Source organism: Micrasema longulum, unplaced genomic scaffold (assembly GCF_059751315.1).
Source record: "Micrasema longulum isolate JH-2025_06_02 unplaced genomic scaffold, ASM5975131v1 h1tg002837l, whole genome shotgun sequence".
In the NCBI taxonomy this organism is placed as follows: Eukaryota; Metazoa; Arthropoda; class Insecta; order Trichoptera; family Brachycentridae; genus Micrasema; species Micrasema longulum.
The window spans coordinates 1,569-23,556 of record NW_028279961.1 but is presented as its reverse complement, the minus strand read 5'-3'; the positions used below and the strand labels follow the sequence as shown (position 1 = coordinate 23,556).

The 21,988-nt window shown below is 30.2% G+C and overlaps 2 protein-coding genes across 4 annotated transcripts in view; one reads left to right on the top strand and one right to left on the bottom strand.

Moving 5' to 3' along the window:
- The window catches only part of Src64B (Tyrosine-protein kinase Src64B), a 71,904-nt gene extending 64,871 nt beyond the window's left edge, over positions 1 to 7,033 (top strand). Inside the window, exon 7 of the mRNA XM_088241329.1 lies at positions 75 to 7,033. Coding sequence (XP_088097455.1) covers positions 75 to 809 — 735 coding nt within the window. The 3' untranslated portion in view covers positions 810 to 7,033. The remainder of the gene's footprint in view (positions 1 to 74) is intronic.
- Papst2 (adenosine 3'-phospho 5'-phosphosulfate transporter 2) lies at positions 7,032 to 21,387 on the bottom strand. 3 transcript variants are annotated; one of them, XM_088241330.1, is made up of 6 exons: positions 20,919 to 21,387; positions 19,596 to 19,822; positions 17,474 to 17,700; positions 15,134 to 15,315; positions 14,216 to 14,268; positions 7,032 to 8,159 (listed from the first exon to the last, which is right to left on the bottom strand). In XM_088241330.1, exons 1-6 carry the CDS (start codon positions 21,209 to 21,211, stop codon positions 8,044 to 8,046), a joined length of 1,098 nt encoding a protein of 365 aa, XP_088097456.1. In that variant the 5' UTR covers positions 21,212 to 21,387; the 3' UTR covers positions 7,032 to 8,043. The 3 variants fall into 3 exon arrangements, with proteins under 3 accessions (XP_088097456.1, XP_088097458.1, XP_088097457.1); XM_088241332.1 differs by having other exon boundaries at positions 17,474 to 17,667; XM_088241331.1 differs by having other exon boundaries at positions 7,032 to 14,268.
- Between the last annotated feature and the right edge of the window lie 601 nt (positions 21,388 to 21,988).

Genomic DNA, 21,988 nt, shown 5'->3' with positions numbered 1-21,988 from the left:
TTCTTACTATGTAAGGGTATTGAAATCAGGATGTAATTTGTAAATCAATCTAATTTCAGTTTCTAATTTTACAGGTTGCTGTTAAAACATTGCGTGAAGGCACCATGTCAACTCAAGCATTCTTGCAGGAAGCAGCCATAATGAAAAAGTTTAGACACAAGCGGCTGGTAGCGCTTTATGCTGTGTGTTCCCTGGAAGAACCTGTTTACATAGTTCAGGAATACATGAGCAAAGGATCGCTACTCGAATTCCTGCGAAATGGAGAGGGAAAGTTCCTTCAATTTGAGGATTTAATATACATCGCAGCGCAGATTGCCTCGGGAATGGAGTATTTGGAATCTAAACTTTTGATCCACAGGGATCTAGCTGCGAGAAATGTGTTGATAGGAGAAAATAATGTTGCTAAAATATGTGACTTTGGATTAGCCAGGGTAATAGAAGATAATGAGTACTGTCCCAAGCAAGGGTCACGGTTCCCCGTTAAGTGGACAGCACCAGAGGCCATAGTATACGGACGTTTCTCCATTAAGAGTGATGTTTGGTCGTACGGTATCCTACTTATGGAACTGTTTACATATGGACAAATTCCTTACCCGGGAATGCACGGTCGAGAAGTGATTGAACAAGTTGAGCGTGGTCATCGAATGCTCAAACCTTCGGGACATCACCTCCCTGAAGACATATATCGCCTCATGTTACAGTGTTGGGACGCCATACCCGATAAACGACCCACCTTTGAATTCCTTAACCATTACTTTGAAAGTTTCACTGTCACCAGTGAAATCCCGTATCGGGAAGTTCAGGACTAATCAAATACTGATGAGCGGTGTGGTATCGTTCTTGTAACTGAGTTTCATCTTATAATGCCCTTCTATCCCTCTCTGTATATTACTGTATTATGACTATCTGGTTTCTTTACACGGAGCTACAGCATACACTATCATCCTATAACTCCAGATGTGCCATTGCCGCTAGCAATAATTTTCACAAAACACGAGTTTATTCAACAGAGCTTTTTAAAATAATGCAGTATTACTTACATCATACTCTCAAATTTAAACAAATCTGTTATAAAATAATATTTAGACTGAAATTAAAATGAAATTCACAATTAGTAATTTAATATTAAAAATAAATATTTATTTTACCATATCACAGGTCGAGTATTAGATTTTTCTTTCGATAATATGTAAGTGCTCGACTTTGCTGACTTATCACAAAATACAGTCTCAATTATTTTAATGTCTATGATGACCTTTTTCTATCTAAACATGAATTATGGAAATGGCATTTTAAGTGCACTTTTAATTTTGAACATACTTTATTTTATAAATAGTATATACATAGTATAAAAACAAATGACACATGACAAAATATTTTGTAATTAATATAATTTAGCAAAACACTTTCTATGGTACACTGTAACTGACCTGTCTTATATTTTATCTTAATTTTAGTTTTTCTCTTTATGTTCTTTTATGCTCTTTATATTCAAAGTATACAGATATTTATCCTATTCCTATTTTTTTGTAAATATGTACTCCATTACAATGAACAGTTTAGTTTGTTGAAATCGTGTTATTTTAAAGTAATTTTATAATGTATAGGTATATGTATTATGTTATTATTTTTTAAGATTAAATATACACAAATAAAACCAAAGACAATGTAGGTTCAAGTTTTCACATTCCTGCCATGCATTTTTCTAAATGATTAAGATGTCCTAGAAACCTTAAACATAAAATGATTCATATTTTTAGGTACATAAATATACATAATTATGTATGCAGTATTTCACAAAGGAGCTTTTGGTCCATTCTCATCAAATTAATTGCGTATTTGTTCAAAAATTGCAGTCAACCTGTATGCTAGAATTAGTATTATTCACCCAAATTTGCAAACTAAGGTGTAAAAGTGACAAGATCAATTATTTTAGTACATTATATTTAGAAAAACAGGCATTTTTTTTCTCGTTTCAAAATTTTACTCTTCTGATTTTGTATTATGTATACATATATATTGTTCATACACCTTTTCAAATGACCTTTTAAAAATTCTAATAGAAAATAATAATTACAGTAAATTATCATAATTTTTTATTTTTTTTACTTGTGTACTTCTTATGCATTACATATTAATATATTATATCAAAAGCGCAGTCTTTTATTTGTGTAGTTTTGGAATTGACAAAATCAGCAAATGATTAGCCTGCCCAATTTATTTACCCATAGTATTTATATTTTTGTTAAAAATTATATTTGTTTGCGTTGGTAATATTTTCAAATATTTTTCTCTAATTAATAGACAATGGACAATGGCCCTTGGAGTGAAGCTGACTGCTATTCAGTTGATCTCTTTGTATTATAGTATATTAGTATGTTTAACAATTTACTATTGATAATTTTGCGCTTTACATTTGAAATAAATAAATTATAATAATTAAATTGAAATAAGTTAGAATTGTTTGTAACCAAGTGACTGTGCATTGTTATTAGAATACGGTATAACTTGATAAACCAAGTATACGTAATAATATTAAGTTCTAACTGTTACTACATGTCACCATTTTCTATACACTAACTCAATTTCCCTCCTCCATAACTTTGAAATTATTACAATTTTACACTTTATATGTTTTGAGAAGCTCTTTAAATTTAATTTGAACTTTTCTATAATATTTCAGAAATTTTGTTGTACATAATATTTTTTGAACAATTTTTGTGGCATATAAATCAGTTATATGGATTTATTTTGTTGTTTTAAATGTGGTTCAGTAAGTGCCAATTTTGCTTTTTTTCAATAAAATAAATATTATGTAGTACTTCATTATAATAATTACATGTAGGGACATTTTTAACAATTATTCCCATTTCATAATTCTATTCGACAATAGCTACCTAAAAGTTGATTTAGTTTTTCATACTACAGAACAGAAGAAGACCACTTCAATTATTTTGAAAAATTCGTAAGAATATTTTGTGAAAATGACGCCACTATAATGTAGATGGATTTTAGGTGTAGGTATATAATATATATTTTCCTAATTGAGTTCATGAAAGTTTTTTAAGGTTGGTAATATAATGTTGATTCATATTCAAGTGTAAATACATCATTCAGTTACTTTACCGACAGTTCTGTGGCTTGGATCTATGTAGAAGGGCCAATTTCATATTTTTCTTGCCACCATTTTGTAGAAGGTCGATGTCGATGTTACTACTACTACTACCATCACACCATATCTCCATAGGGGTAGGCAAAGAGAATGGACCGCCACACACGCCTATCCTGGTATACATGTCTAGCTTCTTCCGCATTCATACATCTTGTCACACATGCCCTTCGGTTCTGCCTGCTTTTGACATGACCAGACTTGAGATTTTAGTTTATCTGATCATTCCACGTCTTCCTTGCTCGTCCTTGTCTCACGTTACCGTTTATTTTCGCCACATATACTTGTTTTACCATTCTTTCGTCGCCCATTCGTTCTACATGACCAAACCATCTCAGAGAAACTGTTTTATACACACATATGTGTGTTGTAATGTTTTTTATTAATATTTGTTATCAAAGACGTCAAACAGTTCAAAAATACACTCCAAAATGGCTAAATAATTACTCTCCTGTAATGTTACGATTTACTTAATTGGCCCTTATAGATCCAACCCAAAGAATTGTAAAGTTAATCCCGATATCAAACAATTATTGTACATTTTTTTATTAAAAAAATAATGTACTTAGTAAATTTATTTCTGTTTATTACTATTGTAAAATGAACTTCCTACTTGAACCCAATCTTCTCCTATTTACGTAAATTAGTCTGTAGTGTACATCTTTTCTGCTGTTGTGTATTCAAAGTATTATAGTCCAGCCTACTCCAATATGTACGTTCTTATTGAATGTCTTCATAATCAATATACAAATGTGCCTTATTACAATAGCTGTAAGTCTGCTATAGAATACAGCTTCCTACATTAACCCATTCTAAATCAAAATTATTACATCGAGTAAAACTTCTACAGTATTTTCACAGAGTCTTTCTACTATCAAATTACTTGTATGGAGGCAGATTGATGTACATTTCATTTTACTGCCATATTAGTTACAAATTTCGTCTATGAAAAGTCTAAAGTTTTTATAGAAAAAATACATTTTTTTCTATGCATAATCTGTTATGTCTACCAAACATACCCCATTTAGAATCCTGTTAGTGCTCTTATAGGTCAGTATTATATAGTATATATATGTATTACATTTTATTACTAATACATAACTGTCACGAGCAAACTAAAGTCTTATATTTCAAGAAGAAAATCATTTGCATTAAAAAGTACATAACACGGTATTTTGAATTGAAATTAATATCAATTTACTTAGATTAAGTGGTAATTATCGTAATACATACATTTACATCATTATTTTAAGTTAAACTTTTTATTAATGAACATAATATATGTATTTCAATAAACTGTACAATTTTACTACAACAATAAAAAGTTCTTAACTAAAATATATAGTGGGTCTTTTTAGCTTTATCTGATAGCAGCTAGTTTAAGCAGCTAGATCTTGCAATCTATAGCTAATATGGATAGCGATACTTTGAAATCTTTCCCAAGTATAGTAATGTATAAAAACAAAATCAATTCAACGGTGGAAACAAAAAGAAACTTAATAAACTGTTCGCCGTGCCGCAGTTGGTTAGACAGCTAACTGTGAAACTAGCTTCGTGGGTTCGATTCTCGCCAGTTGCAAGAAAGAAATCTTTTTTTTTTCTCTATTGGTCTGGGTGTTGTGATGTATTTTTCATAACTTTCTCCCACATCCCCTCTTTCCCACCTGTTGACAAGCCTCTAAAATAGAGGCTTAGCGGCTTATTCCTTTAAAATATAGATATTTAAGTTTTTGTTGATTTTTCTAAGCTTTACCACCATTGATTTAGAAGCTTTTGTGATAAACTTGGCCATAACTTCCTTGTTTTCTCTGTGTTATGTACTTATCTTTGTAATACATTCAATGTGATTTGGATTGTTAGTATTGCGTACATTTTTTTGACTTGTAATAATATGTGTTATGCATTTTTTATGATCAAAGACTAGTAAAATAAAATTATACTTATTTATCTGGGTTTGTTTATTCATTGTTTATCAATGTCTTTTATTTCTTTAATACCTAAAAGAGTAAGCATATCAACAAAAAAAAGTCTGTAATTTTTAAAAGTTTATGAATAATGCATATTATGACTATGTTAACATTTACCTATTACGACATACTTTAAAAGCTGCCAAAAATTAAGGATGTTTTAGAACTTTCAAAAGCTTCTATAACATAATTTTTTTATTCTTTTAATTGAGCATTCTGAAAAGACTAATTTTATGTACGCACAAGACTGCATCAATAACTGAATAAAATAATGTATTTAATTTTTGAATATCTATTAATTTGTCAATCCTTTTTTGAATGGTATATTTTATATGCATTATAATATAATTAAGAGTTAAACATTTTTTGGAAAAAATGTGAATTGTGTAGATTACAAAACAAAACCGCCACTATTTAAAACATTTTTTTGTAACAAATTTCAATATACTTTAGACAATATTGCACTTTAGACTCAAATAAATTTTGAATGTATGAAATTATCGCCTTCAAAATTTAACAATATTTTTACCGTTGGAGAAGGCATTTTAAGTTTTTTTTTATTTGTACCGTTCTAATGATTTACCCAAATATTTCAATTTTGAGGGACATTTTCAACAAGTTGTTCATAATCCACTATTAGAAAATGGGAATGAATTTGTGGCAGAGTGGGATTTGGAGCTCTGATCTGTGAGTTTGTTAAAATAGTCCCAGAACTACAACCCTTTTAATCAGATCATTAAGAGAATGAATACTTATTCTACGCCATGTATTTTTTTAAAATTTCTCTCACAATAAATTTTTTCTTCAAGTAATATAAGATTTAAAAAAAAACAATGTTCACTTATTGTTAAAGAGTACAGTAAAGTATGTAATGCATTTAAAATAAATATCTCAACCTATTAGAATAATGTAATAAATTTATTGCAATAATAAATAATATTATTTAATGGATTCCTGAAAACGAATTGATGTTTTTATTTTTAGAATATGATTTGAATGTAAATGATGAACAAACAATAATACGATAAATACACGGTTTTTTGGGGCTGTATTGCAAAACTAGAAGGGTTTCGAAAGAAAACAATGATTTTCTTTTGAGAAATTTTCATTGGTTTTAAAATTAAGATGACATTCAAAATATGAACTTCTTTGATTTATTGCATACCTATTTAACTTAAAACGTATAAATATTTCTGAAGTTTACTTCCATTTTAGTTTCACTTCTGGATTCAATCGTTAGCTCAGTGTTAGCAGAAACATTATTTTTTAAATTACATACAAATTGGAGTTTTTTTCTTGTTTGAAATTTTATGTTGCAAACAATTTTTTCTTTAACATAAGTTCTATACTATCCAAAAAGGTCAACAAACAAAACAATAGAAAGCTTAAAAAGCTTGCCATATAACCTATGTATTTTATTTGTAGAAGAGCCGCTTATGTGATTTGTTCATTTTATTTATTAATTTAAGTATAAAACATCAATTTATTTTTACCCCAACTAATGAAAAGCCACATGAAAGTTTTCAAAGTGGCCCTGAAACACGGTGAATAATATATAGAAAAAATGTTTTGTAGTAAATATATAATTATATTTTCTGGTCTTAGAGTTAATACTAATTGTCTTCAGTGCTAGAAGTTGCGTGTAAGTGTATTTGACATAAGCAATGTATTGAAATAATGTTTGAAAGGTTATTTAAAATATTATATCAGCAGGCCCCTGAAATCAATAAACATTTATTTTGTATAATTTTTAAAATCACTGAGTATAGTCGTGTAATTTTTCCCAATAAGCCACCATACATTATGATTTTGTACCTTTCTAAATTAAATAAATAGCTTGCTGTATTAAGATAATATTATATTATACACTTTTTGTAAATAAAAAACTTTTAATAAATTTTACACATCTTTATTCAACCACCAAGCTAAACTTTATGAATTCCATAAATAAAGTATAGAATTTGCTTTTCTTACAGTTTTACAGTCATGATACAATTCATTTAAATTTTAATACCCAATTTTGATTAACTAAAACCTTTTATGAAAAAAGAAAACACTGAAAGTGTTAACAAAATTTATTAAAACACAAGTTAAAAATAATTTGAAAGTGATATAAACATGAATTAGAACCTCAAACTAATCACTCCAACAGCGCCAGTGTACATGGAATTAGTTCAGGAAGAAGAGAAAAAATATATTGGCTATATATATACAGGAGGACCTCTATAATCCGAACGCTGAAAATTTACCCTCTGTTCCGACTAGTGGAGCGTTCGGATTACAGTACAGAGAATTTGTAGGGTATTTTTTATTAAATAAAACAAATGTGTATTTTGAAATTTTAAATGTATTTTTAAACTTTTTTAAAGAAATCAAATATTTCAGTTTGTTGAGATTTATTTAATGACAAGTAAAAAGCTTAGTCTCGCAATTTACGTAAAAGCATCTTCTCTGGCACAGGAATAACCACTTGGTCAGCCCATTCTAGGCATGTATTTAAAGCAGACACCGCGCTTGAATGGGAAATACTTGCTACTGTTTCAGCGTCAAACATTTCTTCACTTTCGCTGTCACATTCTTGGGTTACTTGTCTTATTATTTCATCGTCTACTCTTTCTACTACGGGTTCAGTTCCATTTAGATCATTGTTGCTTAATAGGAAGTCATTAATTTCAGTCGCAGAATAGCCTGTATTAACGAAAAATGCTAAAGGAACGTCATCCTCGGGTTCAAAATCTTCGTCATTATGTTCTTTGACGTTTAACTGAGGCCACAAGGAAGACCAAGATTTTTTTATTAGGTTCGCATTCAACTGATTCCAACTTTCGGTCAATGTGAAAACAGCGTCTTTAATTTCACTGTCGTCTTTTTAAGGACATCGGTTACAGCGCATTCAGAATCCAGCTCTTACTGTGCAAAAATTTTCAACAAAAGTTTTTTCTTGTAATTCACCTTCACGTTTAGAATAACGTTTCGGTCCATTGACTGGATAAGAGCTGTGCAATTGGGAGGCATGTATAAAACTGTAAAATTTTAATTAATGGATTACAGGTCTTCATCAAGCGGATGTGCTGGCGCATTATCGAGAAGCAACAACGATTTCAGTGGTAGATTCTTTTAGGAATTTTTTTACTTCAGGGATAAAGTATCCTTTAAGCCACTCAAGAAATATAGGTCTTGTAACCCGTGCATTTTGTTGCCCCATGTAATTTACTGGTAGCAAAGAAGAGAAGCAAAGGCACGTGGCTTTTAGGCCTTGCCAATGACTAACAAAGGCAGTTTGTGCGTCCCAGCAGCATTCGCACAAGCCATAAATGTTATTTCGATACATAAGATTGTATCTTCTCTTCCTTACTTTTAATATAAAAATGGTAGATTTGCCCACACCATACTTCTGCGCAAGAGAACTTAATGACAAATTGTCCTTTAGTTTATCTAAAATCTCCCATTTCTGAGAAATTCGAGGACATTTGGTAAGCAACTAGCGCAATGTTGGTGGTAGCACGGATTTCCGTTTTCAAGAAGCGGGAGGGATGAGTGGGCATTCGGATTAGAGATCCTGCTGTATCTAACTTAAGATATTGATAAATAACATCCATATTATTCCTAGTCAAAGATTAATATTTTTCTAATTAATTCATAGTTGATTTACAAGAAAAATTTTATAGTCAAATATAAACATAATTTATTGTAAAATATATACATTATTGTGACAATACATTACAGATCACTTACTGATGTCATTGATTTATAAAAATCTTGACACCAAATTCGTACTCTACAAATAGGAACCAAAAAAAAAATCCATAAAAATTACATCATTTGTATTTTCTGAGGATTTAATGCTTTACAATAAGAAGTAATGAATACAGCAAAAAAAAAATCTCATTACATGTAAAGGAAATTCCCAGGTCTAGGTGTGTAGTCAGGTAAGTCACAAAATAGTAAAAATGAGATTTAAACGCCACTTGACTAGATTTTTTTATTATCTTTCGATGCCAGTAATTGGTTAAGTCCAAAGGTTAATCTTCTAAACAGAAAACGCAGTCTGACTTTTCTTCATACAAACGTATTCCCGTATATTATGGCACCAGAGCTGTGATTTTTTATACATTACCATTAACGTGTCTCTATTGTTTTCCTTTTTGATAAATTGTTTCTTATGGAAGTTAGAATAATCCAAAAATCCATAAAAGTGCCCAATTTTATCTGCCATCTCGGACGTACGGTAAAAAAATATGTTAAATAATATTGTAAAATGGAAAAGGTACTGATACAGAAAATTTCATTCAGATACTCTTTTTAAAAATCAGTTCAATTTTGGGATGTGGTAAACAGGTCAACGAAACGTCGATTTTAGTCAGGCATAATTAGTCCGATGTCCAGTTATATTTTTTGCACAGTATCGGGGAGGCATTTGCGAGAGAGTGACAGAAAAACAATTTTTAAATATCTATTCATTAAAATTATCTGGCACCACATATCTTATATATTGACGTTTAAATATTTGATACACCCTTTTGTAGCCAAGTATAAAAAATGTTTTAGAGTTGAAGTAGTTGGGTGCTATAGTAATTAGGCATGCTATAGTATTGGACATGCTAAAGTAATTGGACACTCTAAATCTAATGGTCAAAAATAAGTGAACGTAAGAATTTATCTCCACCATAAAATAGACACTTTTTTGTGTGTTCTTTCTTAAAATGAACGCATTACATTAATTTGTTTTTGACCATTAGATTTAGAATATAAAATTATTGTAGCATGTCCAATTACTATAGAACCCACCCTATAACATTATTTTATTTAAAATTTAAAAAATATAATTTATCATTATTTTTTTTGTATTTAACTGAACAAAAATAATAATCGATGATGTGTGTAATAAGTTCAGTCCATTAAGTAAGTTAGATTTTGTGCCAATCCAGATAAGTCCACAACTTTTTTTTAATCGTTAAAAGCGTAATGAAATATCGATTGATGTGCATTACCCCCAATCTGCAATTTTTTCAAAAATGATATTTTCATATTGGGGAATTTATAACTCTTGTTGGATGTTCCCTAATCATTTGATATACATGGGACCAAAAGGAGACTAGTTTTCTGGAGAAAAACAGTATCGCAGATTGGACTGTTAGATTTGATTTTAAGAACAGTTTTTTCTGTCTCTTTAAAAAAGTTGATTTAATAGATTGGCAGTACTGTGCACCAACCAACGATATATTAATAAGCCAGCATGTATGACAATTTAAAAGTCACTAACAAGAATCGTTGTTTGTTTCAACATGAACAAACATAATTATAGAATGTGGGGAATTTTTTAAACATTTTTTTTTTTATTTTTTAAAAAGAAATATTTGCGTTCTTATGATTTACCCAAATATTTCATTTTGAGGGCCATTTTCAACGAGTTGTAAATAACTCACTATAATAAATGGAATCAAGTTGGGGTAGAGTGGGATTCGAACCACAGACCTTTGGTCCATGAGTCCGAGACACTAGCCACAGGACCACAACCCGATAAACATTGTTTTTGGTGTATCTCAAAATGTCAATTTTGGACTTAACTGGGTACATACCCTGACCCGGGAATGAAGAAGTTCAGCCCTACGGGCAATTGGATACAAAAAATGTTTTCTCATGTGCGATAAAAATTAGCGCATTAAATTATACAGCGAAGTTTCTTGAAAATGTATAAGATTTTTAAAAATAAAAACGAACTACTTTGAGACTACTAAGAGTTGTGAGGGATTTTCAGTTTACGGTAAGTCAACTGACCAATCAGCAGAATTCATCAAAAAGAAGGGGAAGAGAACTTAAGACTTTAAACTTTAAAAAATCATAGTGTTGATAGTACAATACATAAAAATGTAAAAAAAAAATTTGGCTTAGTTTAATAGTCTATTAAAAAATAAAAATAAATATTTAAAAAACACTGAACTTCCTCATTGTGACGGTAAAGTAAATACATATTTTCTATGTATTTATTATAATTTAATACAATTACAAATAATATTAATTTAAACATATGATGACATTTTGTTCGAAAAAAACATTGTGTAAAAAGTTATGTAGGTATAAGATACATATTCTACAATCAGAGAGAATTAAAATAAATTATATACTTTACTGCATATTTTTCTCATAAAAAAAAAAACATAAAGAATCATTCATAGATACAATACATAGAAATACACTGGAACCTCTTTTTACATGGTGGATATACGTTCCACGCTGAACCGTGTAAAAAAAATTGCCAAAAAAGAACAATGATGAATGGGTTTCCTTGTAAAAAAATGTATTCAGGATTTAAAAAAAATTCAATCGTTAATCATTCTTTGTACCTTAAATTTTTCCTTTATATAACATTACATGAAAATACATAAAAAAATTGTAACAAAGATTATTGACTATTATTACTATCATATATTTTAAATATGTCAAGTAATTAAAAGGAATTGTTAAGTTGACGTTTAAAAAAAAAAAAATATTTTGGACTGTGTTATTTGAAAACTGTGTAAAACGAGGTTCCAGTGTATTAAAGTTTCATTTTATCATGTACGTTTTTAATTCATTAATTTATTAAAACTAAATGGTGATCTCTGAAAAATTACCTGACCTTTTATAAAATTAATTTTGCGGGTCAACTTTTCTTAACCAAATTTAATTTAATAACAAGTTAAATAAATTAAATTGATAAAATATTCTGGTGGGCAAAAGCCCACAGTCCCCAGTCTTCAAAAAAAGACATTAACATATATATCATGGGTGGTCAAAGCATCGACCGCCTGTCTTTTTTTATAGAAATTTATAATATGATAAATATCCGTGTTTGTGGAGATGTGCGGCGAATTCGACAACTTTTCCAGGGTCCACTTTCTTCTGCGAATCTACATTTCTTACAATGAATGCGATCAAAACAAAACATTTCCCCCGTTTGATAATTTGGCAGCATGTCTACGAATAGCTATAAGTATAGTCGGGGTCTATGTTTAAGGCGCATGGAAGGAATGTATAAAGAAAGGTTGAGTATAGATCACCCATAGAGGTTACAACTTTGGCCATCCATGATACCGTTGGGTTTCTGGCACAAGTTGGTAAATACATTGTACTAGTTGTGAGATATTGCACTTTTGAATTTAAAAGCTCATCCCAAATCAACAATTCAAATAAAACCCCATGCTGAATATTATTTTTTGTATTTATAAAATACGAAATATTTTTTTATTTTTTTTAAACAAAAATTATTTGATTCCATTTATAAAGAAATCTCATTTTTCGAAAATTTGTAGTTACCAACTTGTGCAAGAAACCCGACAAATTATATATATTAAGTATAGTCAGAAAAAAGAGTAGAAAATAACAATTACGCGCTGGTGTTCAAATGGCTTTCCTCTCATGGCAATAATTTAAAAACTGCAGTACTAAAATAGAATGTTGTGACCTTCTCAAAAAACAAGCTACGTACAATCTGATGATACCAGCATAAAATTAGTTTGATTTTTACTGTTTTCTACTCTTTTTCCATAGACTGTACACACACACACTATGCTTACTGTGCAGTAAAAGTATATTATATCAAGCATTATACATTTTTTTGTTTGTTTTTGTAGTGTTAAAAAATCATTTGAGTAGCTCAAAACGCAAAAATAGTAGTCATTCGCTTAAATGTGGTTTACTGGGGTGAACATCAAGAGCATTTTATTTTAAAGTCAAATGGCTAGTCAAGGTTATTCAAAATTGGAATTGTAGCCTTCATATTCATAGTAAATAATTTAATACTATCCTATAGAGAAAGAAATCAAAATTAATAATAATAAAATATACTACTACTATGTTATTAAAACAATTTTAAGTTTGTCATATATTACATATCGCTGGTTGGCGTGCATTACTGAAAATCTACTAAATCAACTTTTTCCAGGAGAAAGTAAAAACTGTTTTTAAAATACAATCTAACACATTATGTACTCCTATCTGCGGTACTGTTCTTCTTCAGAAAGCTCGTCTACTTTTGGTCCCACGCGCATTATATGATTAGGGAACATCCAATAAGAGTTGAAAATCCTTCCAAATGAAAATATAATTTTTGCCAAAACTGTAGATTGATGATAATGCACACCAACCAACGATATTATAAATATTGATAAAATATTACTCTTACAAAAAAAAACCAAATATGATTTGTTTCCAAGGTACTTTCATAAGATTTTCTTTATAATTTTTTGATTGATATTGCGTAAAAAATTGTTTGTTAAAAAATCAACACTCCTGAAAAGATTATTTTATGTAGTTGTACAAACTGTTAATATTTTATTTGTATAAAATTCATAATAATCACAGATAAAATTCAAAGCTTCACATTCATTTTTTACATAAAAATATATTGCTATGTATCCCAGTAAATCTGGATATTTAAAAATGTACATAAATTATTCTTAAATAAATTAGACAGGAAAAACATTGCCTGGATTTACAATAAAATAAAAAAATTGTTGGTCATAATTTTTTACCGAATACAATCATTTCAATTTCTTAGATTTGATCACACACACTAAGAGATTCAGAAGATTCAAGTTTTACTGACATATTTTTTGTTCACTTTCATTCATGAGTATAAATATTGTTATTTTTATTGTTCGTGTTTGAAATAAGGTAAGAATTATTCTTATCGTTTTTGAAAGGTAATAATATAATTGATACATATTTAATATCATATTAAAAAAAAACAGTAAAAACATCACAGATACTGACTGCCACTTATTTTTTTTAAATTCAGGGCATTACCATCATCAATACGATACAATTATTCATTTCAATTATATATAATTAATTTTTATTTAATCAATAAGCAAAGTGTGAGATTTCATAAATGAGATATATTAAAGTACAATTTTCTAATAGTCAACCTTAATTATAATTATAAATGCATGCTCATGATTAAAGGAAATTAAATAAATATGCAATTATTACATATTTTAAACAACTGCTGAAAAATGTTTGGTCTGCGTTCTTTTCCAAAATTTCAATGGAATAAAAGCTAGAAAAGGACTAATAGAGAAGTTAGGGTGCCTCTTACTAAAAACATTAAGGTATATTCCAATGAGGACAATAGTTCCCGACCATAAGTACCTGAAACAATAAAAATAACTATTTATTTGATCATTTGTTGATAATATACATTCGTATTTAAAACAAAGAATCTCCCTTAAATGCTATATTTTGAAATAGAAAAATAAATTAATAGCTTCTGGCATCTTAAGAGTTTCACAGATTTTCTAAATATAATTTCTAATTGTCCAATTGTTTTACTATGGCTTTCTGCAAAAATAAAAGACAGGTGATAATTGAACCTTCGTTAATATGGACTTATAATTAATTTATTTTGATGCAAATGCAAATAAATTGATATTCCCACGAAGTAGACAATGAATTTGCTAAACAATATAGTTCAGACAGGTTGTGGTCTCGTGATAGTGACACGCAAACTACGGATCAGGAGGTTCGAACCCTGTTCTAGCACATCTTGTTTCTTGTTTTCTAATACAACTATTTTCAATTAAAATACGAGAGCCCACAAATTAAAATACATATTTGTGTAAATCATAAGAATGCAGATGTTTCCTTTTTTTTAAAAAAGACACATATTACTTCGGTATCAAAAAATTGTAGTTATTGGCCATAATCATTTTTCACTAAAAATATTCAGTAATTAACATGATTATTTTGTAATAATCGTAGAACAACAATGGATGTGTGAAAAATGCAAAATTTACATTACTTTATATTTGATCTTGAAAAGGTTAAATAATGGCTTTACATTCCGGATTAAAAAAATATAAGTAACTAACCCGAGTATTAAATGATAGACATTTGTACTCATCAAGTTGTAACATAAAATGTTTAAAAAAAACAACCGATCTCATGTAAAGTTGAAGAGAATCATATACGTCGCTGTTCTACAATCATGACAATTTGTTTATAATATGGTACTTACTGAAACACAAAAGGTTTACTAAATAATAAAAATGAGAAGAACATGGTGATGGCCTTTCTTGTGGTGGTGACAGTAGCTGCAGTGGGAGCTCCACAGGTCCTGACAAGACAAAGTACTGCTTGGATACCCAGGTAACCAACGAGACTAAATAGCCAGCCATATCCATATGTGGGCAAGGGATGCTGAAAAATAAAAATTTATTTATTTCACTGTTTTTACAATGTACAGAGGTCCATCGTTTCGGGTCCCGACTAGCTAGGAATTTCCTGTGTTTAGGCAGACTATAGTGGTGTAATTCTAATATAATAAAGTTGAGGAACACTGATTACCATTTTAAAATTTGCAATTATTTATCATCAATGCGGACTCAACCATTAGAACATACTGTTAATTCAGTTTACAATGTATTGATTAAAAATGTGTGTAGTATTTACAAATGGTAGGTGATATAATGAACTGATTTTCTTATTGTTCAGGAAACACATAAAAAAATTAAAAAAAATATATATAAGTATGATAGCTCGGTACTCTGGTATTTTGTTAGCCGAGTGCTAGGCCCGTAATAAAGACAAATGGTTCACTTTCGGGGCTGACCTCAGCGATACCGGGGGCAATACAGCCGACTTTTAATGTAAATGTGATAAATAAACCATAGTGTATAAAGCCATTAAAAAGACCGTTAAACCGTTGAAAATGTAGCGCGTTGCAGCTATCAGTGTAATGGCCCGTCCGGGCGGGGTGCGCCGCTATTTACGAGATCTGCGGCCAGCAGTGTACTTTGAGTGGTGGGGGTAGTGCTATCCCCTCCGCTCTAGGCCAGCCGGAGCAGCATAACAGCTAACCCCGCTGAGCTCGACGCGCGCCGCTTTATAAGGCAGTATAATGTTAATGAATAAATCAGTTAAATTCCAGACTCTAAACAGTGAACAAGTGTTTTACTTTTTCTTTGCTCTACGATCCACTCTGCCTTCACCTCTTTAGATCACTTGGAAATGGTGGAAAGTCCTTTTTAGGGCTATTATGGTTAAATTGTAATCGGCGTAGTTGTGCCCCTACCTTCCGACATTGTCTTTCAACTCTGTTTGGGGGGTGGCTTCCTGTTTATGCCGGGAAGTCTGACTGCGACACGGGTGTAGATAAAAAATTTAAAACTTTTGAAAGGTTGTAACAGATATTCTTTTCACATTGTTTGATATTTTATATTAGATATTTTTTTCAACAGAGATGAAGCTGTTGAGAATATGAAAGATTAATATCTTTCATATTCTCAACTTACCACAAAAATATTGCATAATAATAAGCCTGATCAAAATATAAAATTCCACTATAAATTATTAGAGATTTTTTTTTTAGTAAATATGATTTTGATGTTAATAAAACCTTTTTTCAATCAGTAAAAAATACATTCAAATAGTGTGGAAATATAAATTTTCAATGCTTTTATCATAAATATTCTTCTTCTTCTGCTTTCTCTAGGACTGCGTCCTGTTATTGCTCGGAGCCCGTTCCTGGAATGCGGACGTCCAACTGCCCCGTCATCTTTTTGGAGGCCTTCCGGGGTGTCTATTTCCAACTGGTATTGCATCTGCCACTATATTCACCACTCTTTCCGAATCTGCTCTCTCCAGAAACATTTCAGATTGTCGTTCCCGCAATGGGTTGGAGAAATTTAATTTCGCTGGTTCTTGGGAGGCTTGTTCTAGTGGTGTCGGCCCCTGTTTTATCGGCGTATGTCATGACAGGTCTAACACAGATTTTATAAACTCGTACTTTGCTCTCATAAACATAATAAACTAAAAATAATTACAAAAACAACAAAACAAAATAATACTGTTTATAAAATTTAAACAACATATAACGAAAATGTTTATTATCTTATCTTTATGAATGTTTACGAAAGAAAAGTATGCCGTATGTATTTTTTTACTGAAAAAATGTGGCAATGCTTTAATGGTATCTTTTAACAATTATTGTATTATCACCTTAAATAAATACATACATAGTTAAAAATACAACCTTATATGAGTGAGTATGTGTAGATAAATAAAAAGAAAATGCTACAATTTAATTATGCAATATTATTATTTGATAAGGCAAGCAGCCTCTAGGAGTACATAAATCTAGTATGCTTTTTTTCTTCTTTGTACTTTAAAAAATCATCCAAGTGATGCAATTGACCGTAATGGAATGGATAACCATGTTTTGCAAATTGTTCCAGTCTGAAACCACTCTGCTGGACAGAAAAAATACCTTGGGGTTGTGGTGGAACTGTCATTATGTTGGAATACAAAAAATATATGTAACTTGATACTGACTATTATGTTAATGTTAAAAATGTACCTTGTAACAGTATTCAAATCCTTTCACCAGGTCTCCACTCAAACTCATAATTATAAATAAGTAAATAAATCCAATTGCATATGAGTAAAGGACGACTTCTGAATTTGGTGCATTGTACTTTTTCATCACCTTCTCTTGAATATTTCCGATCATCGCATCACACAAGAGGGCCATACTTATCATAAAAACCCCAACTGTGTTGAAATTTGGAGACGTTTGTGAATCAGCTGTATAATATTTGAAAAATAATCACGAAATATTATTAATTTTACTATTGTAGGCAACGGTTTATATTTACATAACTTAGTTTAAAAAATAAAACATTCAAAAAATCTAAAAAATTATGTTTTTAATGGATTAACTCTTTTGTCTTCTTTTACATTTTCGTTTTATTTTTTTATTTTTTTTTTCACATTATAAACAATAATTAATAATAAAAATCATGTGACCTCACTGGGGCCACATTGATTGACTGATAATAAGTTGTGATAAGTTAATAAGCACAATTATTGCAATAGGTCCAATTGTGGTAATTTGTTACACTATAATAAATTGATCTATCTCACAATTATTCACTTTCCAGTAATTATGGATTATATTGAAAGGAGAAAACAATGTGTATATAATTATTATATTAAAAATCACTAAATACAGTTAGTATACTAACCTATTTTGAAATATAACTATTCCAATATTTGAGTTTGTCTACAAACATTTGAACAAACTCAAATATTGTAAAGAAACCGACTGGTCCAAGAAGAAGTTTAAAAATTGTAAAATTGTTTTCAGGCGTTGCCTAGTATGTGAAATAATTCAGTCAGACGAATCTCTTCACAACAATAAAGGTTTCAGCTCTTTAATTTCACTAAAATCAACAAATTGAAGAAATATGGATGTTCAAACATAGGCACAATGGTGAATGTTACACAGTGTGTAAAGTGGCCACTTAAACCAGCCAATGACAGGTCATAAGCCCTGTAAATGCCTAGATTTCCATATTCCTTTCTTTAAGGTATTCTCCATCCCTGTTGTAATTTGTTAATATAACAATTCCATTATCAAAGTGTTTTTCTTTTATGCACAGCTGTGGTCTGAAACTGGTCGAGATACTTGCTGTAGTTAGTGATTTCAAATTAACTAAATATATTATAAATTAACAGTATTTTAAGTAGGCATTTCAAATTTGTTTGCAGACAAGGCTGGATTTCACTCCCTGGGGAGTTACTAAGAGTGAATGTTACACAGTGTGTAAAGTAGCCACTTAAACCAGCCAAAGACAGGTCATAAGCCCTGTAAATGACTCCATATTCCCTTCTGGGAGTGAAACCCAGCCTTGTCTACAAACATTTGAACATACTTGAAATATTGTTGATTAAACTAACTGGTATAAAAAGAAGCATCAAAATTGAAAATTATTTAAAAGTATTTTATTTTTATAGTATTTTCAGGCGTTGCCTAGAAGGTGAAATAATTCAGCTAGATGAATATATCCCTCATCAATAAAGGTTTCAGCTTTTTTTGCATCACAAAAGTCAACAGATGGAGGCTTTGAGGAAATGTGGATGTTTAAACATAGGCAGAATGGTAGGTAGCATGGCCCTGTAAATGAATAGACCTTCATATTTCCTTTTCAAAGATGTTTTCCCTGCTAGTTAAAATAAATTTTAACATTCTTTTATTGGAAATTATAATTTATAGAAATGAACTCATGACTTCTAGCTCTTTATAATGCTGAACAGAACATTTCATAGATTTAAAAAAAATACTAAGATAAATATGGTCTAACCACAGTGATAATACTATAATTTAAAAGTCAATTTTTAACATATCGTCTACGGAAATTTGAAATATTATAAGGAATGAAGTCTAAATTGTTTGTGGAATAGAATGTTGAAAATAAATTTATCGTTTTTGTTCATATTTGTATTAATAATTAATATATATTAGAACAAATTAATATTGTTCAACAATAACTGGTATGTGTATATTATACATACTAACAAAAAGAAGCAATACATTTTTTGTAACTTTCTTTTCCCTCACTTGAGCAATTTACACTTTGTCCCTTACAGCATTTTAAGTTTCCGGCGACGATAGTACTGTTTAAAAGTTACATCCTTACCTAAAATAAAAAATGTAAGTCCTACACACATACAGACCGCAGCAACGTAATCAAGAATCCCATATCTTTTTCCTTGAATTAAAACACTTCCAATCAATACAGGTACTAATTTGCAACACTTAAATATGACTTGGGTGGGGTAGTTCAAATATCCTAATGAAGCATTAGAGAACCCCATCGTCCCGAGTGTTAGTATTGCCAGAAGAAAATAGGTGCTTAGAGGTATCCTGAAATAAATAAAAAATGTTCATTTACACATAAATTAAGCAAAATTTCAACTGTCCAGACCTCAAATTATTGGATAGTATAAAAGAAAACGATTATAATAATAAAAATACGTATTTAGTTGAATTCCACTTTTATTTATAATTTTCACCAGTGACCAGTCCACCACTGGTGAAAATTATAAATAATTATGGAATTAAACTAAATGCATGTTTCTATTATTATAATTAAAATGCAGTTCCATCAAGAAATGTAAAAAAAAATCCAATTATTATACATATATTCTGTCAGGGCTGATGGCTGCTTTTAAGTGAAAATCCTGAAAAGGGAAATTGAGCGAAGATAAGTCAGCCTCGTAGTGGTTGACACATATGCCTACCATACTTAAGGTTAGAATCCAATAAAAATGATCGAGATACGTTGCAATTGGAGTACCTCGTGTGCAGATAGGGATATTTTATGTATTTATTAAAAACATTATACGTACATTAGTTGAGTACACAGATACAGTTTATAGTGACACAACCAGGAACGACTCATGATATATGATGAGTTAGAACACTTGTTTCTAAGCTGTACCTCTCCGATTATTTATTTGGATGAGGTACTATTTAATTCCTGTGGAAATAACCATATGAAGGTTATTTTTTGTTATGTGTACTCATAAACATTTGTAGCAACTTTCATGGCTTACTTAGCCGATACGAGGTCATATTTTTTAAATGTATATGAGACATATTACAACAGAGATGAAGAACATTTAAGAGAAGGCAATATAGAAGTCTAGGCATCTACAGGGCTTATGACCTGTCAATGGCTGGTTTAAGTGGCCACTTTGCACACTGTGTAACATTCACCATTCTGCCTATATTTGAACATCTATATTCCTTCAATTCTTTCATCTGTTGATGTGTTTCTTCATCTCTGTTGTAATATGTTAATATAAACAGCTCCCCAGGGAGTTGAATCCAGTCCTTGTCTACAAAAATTTGGACAAACTCAAAATATTGTTGTATATGAGACAGCCTAAATAGGTAAATATATTACACAATTTGAAACCATTTTGTATTTATTTGTAATTAATAAAATAATACATACATTCGAGAATTCAATTTTCGCAGCTTAGTTTCAACCAATCCGAAAAACGTGTAGAATAGAAACTGTACAAGTGTAAGATACCACCCGAAAGGTTTAAAGCCTTCCAAAGTAAAAATGAGTTCTTGTAAATAGCCGTAGATCAGATAAAAAACAAAAACAGCCAAACAACAAATAAAAAATTGAACTGAACTACTATACTTCGTTAAATCAATGAAAAGCAATTTCAATTCATTTTTTTCCATGGGCTCATCGCGATTGGCTGGATCAACTTGTATCGATATTTTATTCAGCATTTCTATTCGATTGTATATGGACTGTATCAATATTTTGTGGTATATCTTACGCAGAAATGTGTTATTTTTCAAAACTGTACATTTTTTATTTTATTTTACTTTATTCACAGTCGAACAAATGAACGAAATCCTCGTCATTTGACGTATACAAAACATTCAAACTTAACAGAATTTGACATTTGACATATCAGGGTTTAGTGTTGCCAGTAAATATATTTTATATATTATATTAGTATTGCCTTAAATTTGACACATTTTTTTAAAAAGATTGGTTGTGTTAAAAAAATATGAAAACAAATTTTTATTTGATTAGTTTTTACAAATAACAACCGCTCGATTACGTCGTGTTATTGTAAATAAGTATAGAGTGACTATCAATCATTGCGTTAGTATAAAAACCTAGCTGCTAATTATTTGTTAAAATTAGTCGTAAGTTATTTTGTCCATATGTTTAATCAATTTGATAAATACTGGCAGATAAAACAATTGAGATCTTTAAATTAATTACCTTTCTCTGGTTTCCATGATAGTTCTAAGTGATTGTTTTATTATTCATTTTTATAAACATTATTTTGGACTTTGGAATAATTTATGTTTAGATTATTAAATAGAGGGACATGGCAAATTTATTTTTTATACTTCCGGTTTGAAGACCGTACTGTCGAGCATCTCCTTTCAAACGAACATACCATCACGCCGTTTCTCCCTAGGGGTAGGCAGAGAGGATGGAACACCATGTCACTCTGTCTTTGCACACATACTTCGCTTCCTCTGCAT

Bases quoted from the DNA above. Each gene is read 5' to 3' on its own strand.
- Papst2 (XM_088241330.1), bottom strand. From the start codon at position 21,211: ATGCTGAATAAAATATCGATACAAGTTGATCCAGCCAATCGCGATGAG. The intron at 17,701-19,595 runs GTAAGGATGTAA...AATATTATACAG, and splicing joins ACTTACATTTTTTATTTTAG to CTGATTCACAAACGTCTCCA. The intron at 8,160-14,215 runs GTAAGAGGCACC...AAAATTTTACAG, and splicing joins AATATACCTTAATGTTTTTA to TTTTATACATGCCTCCCAAT.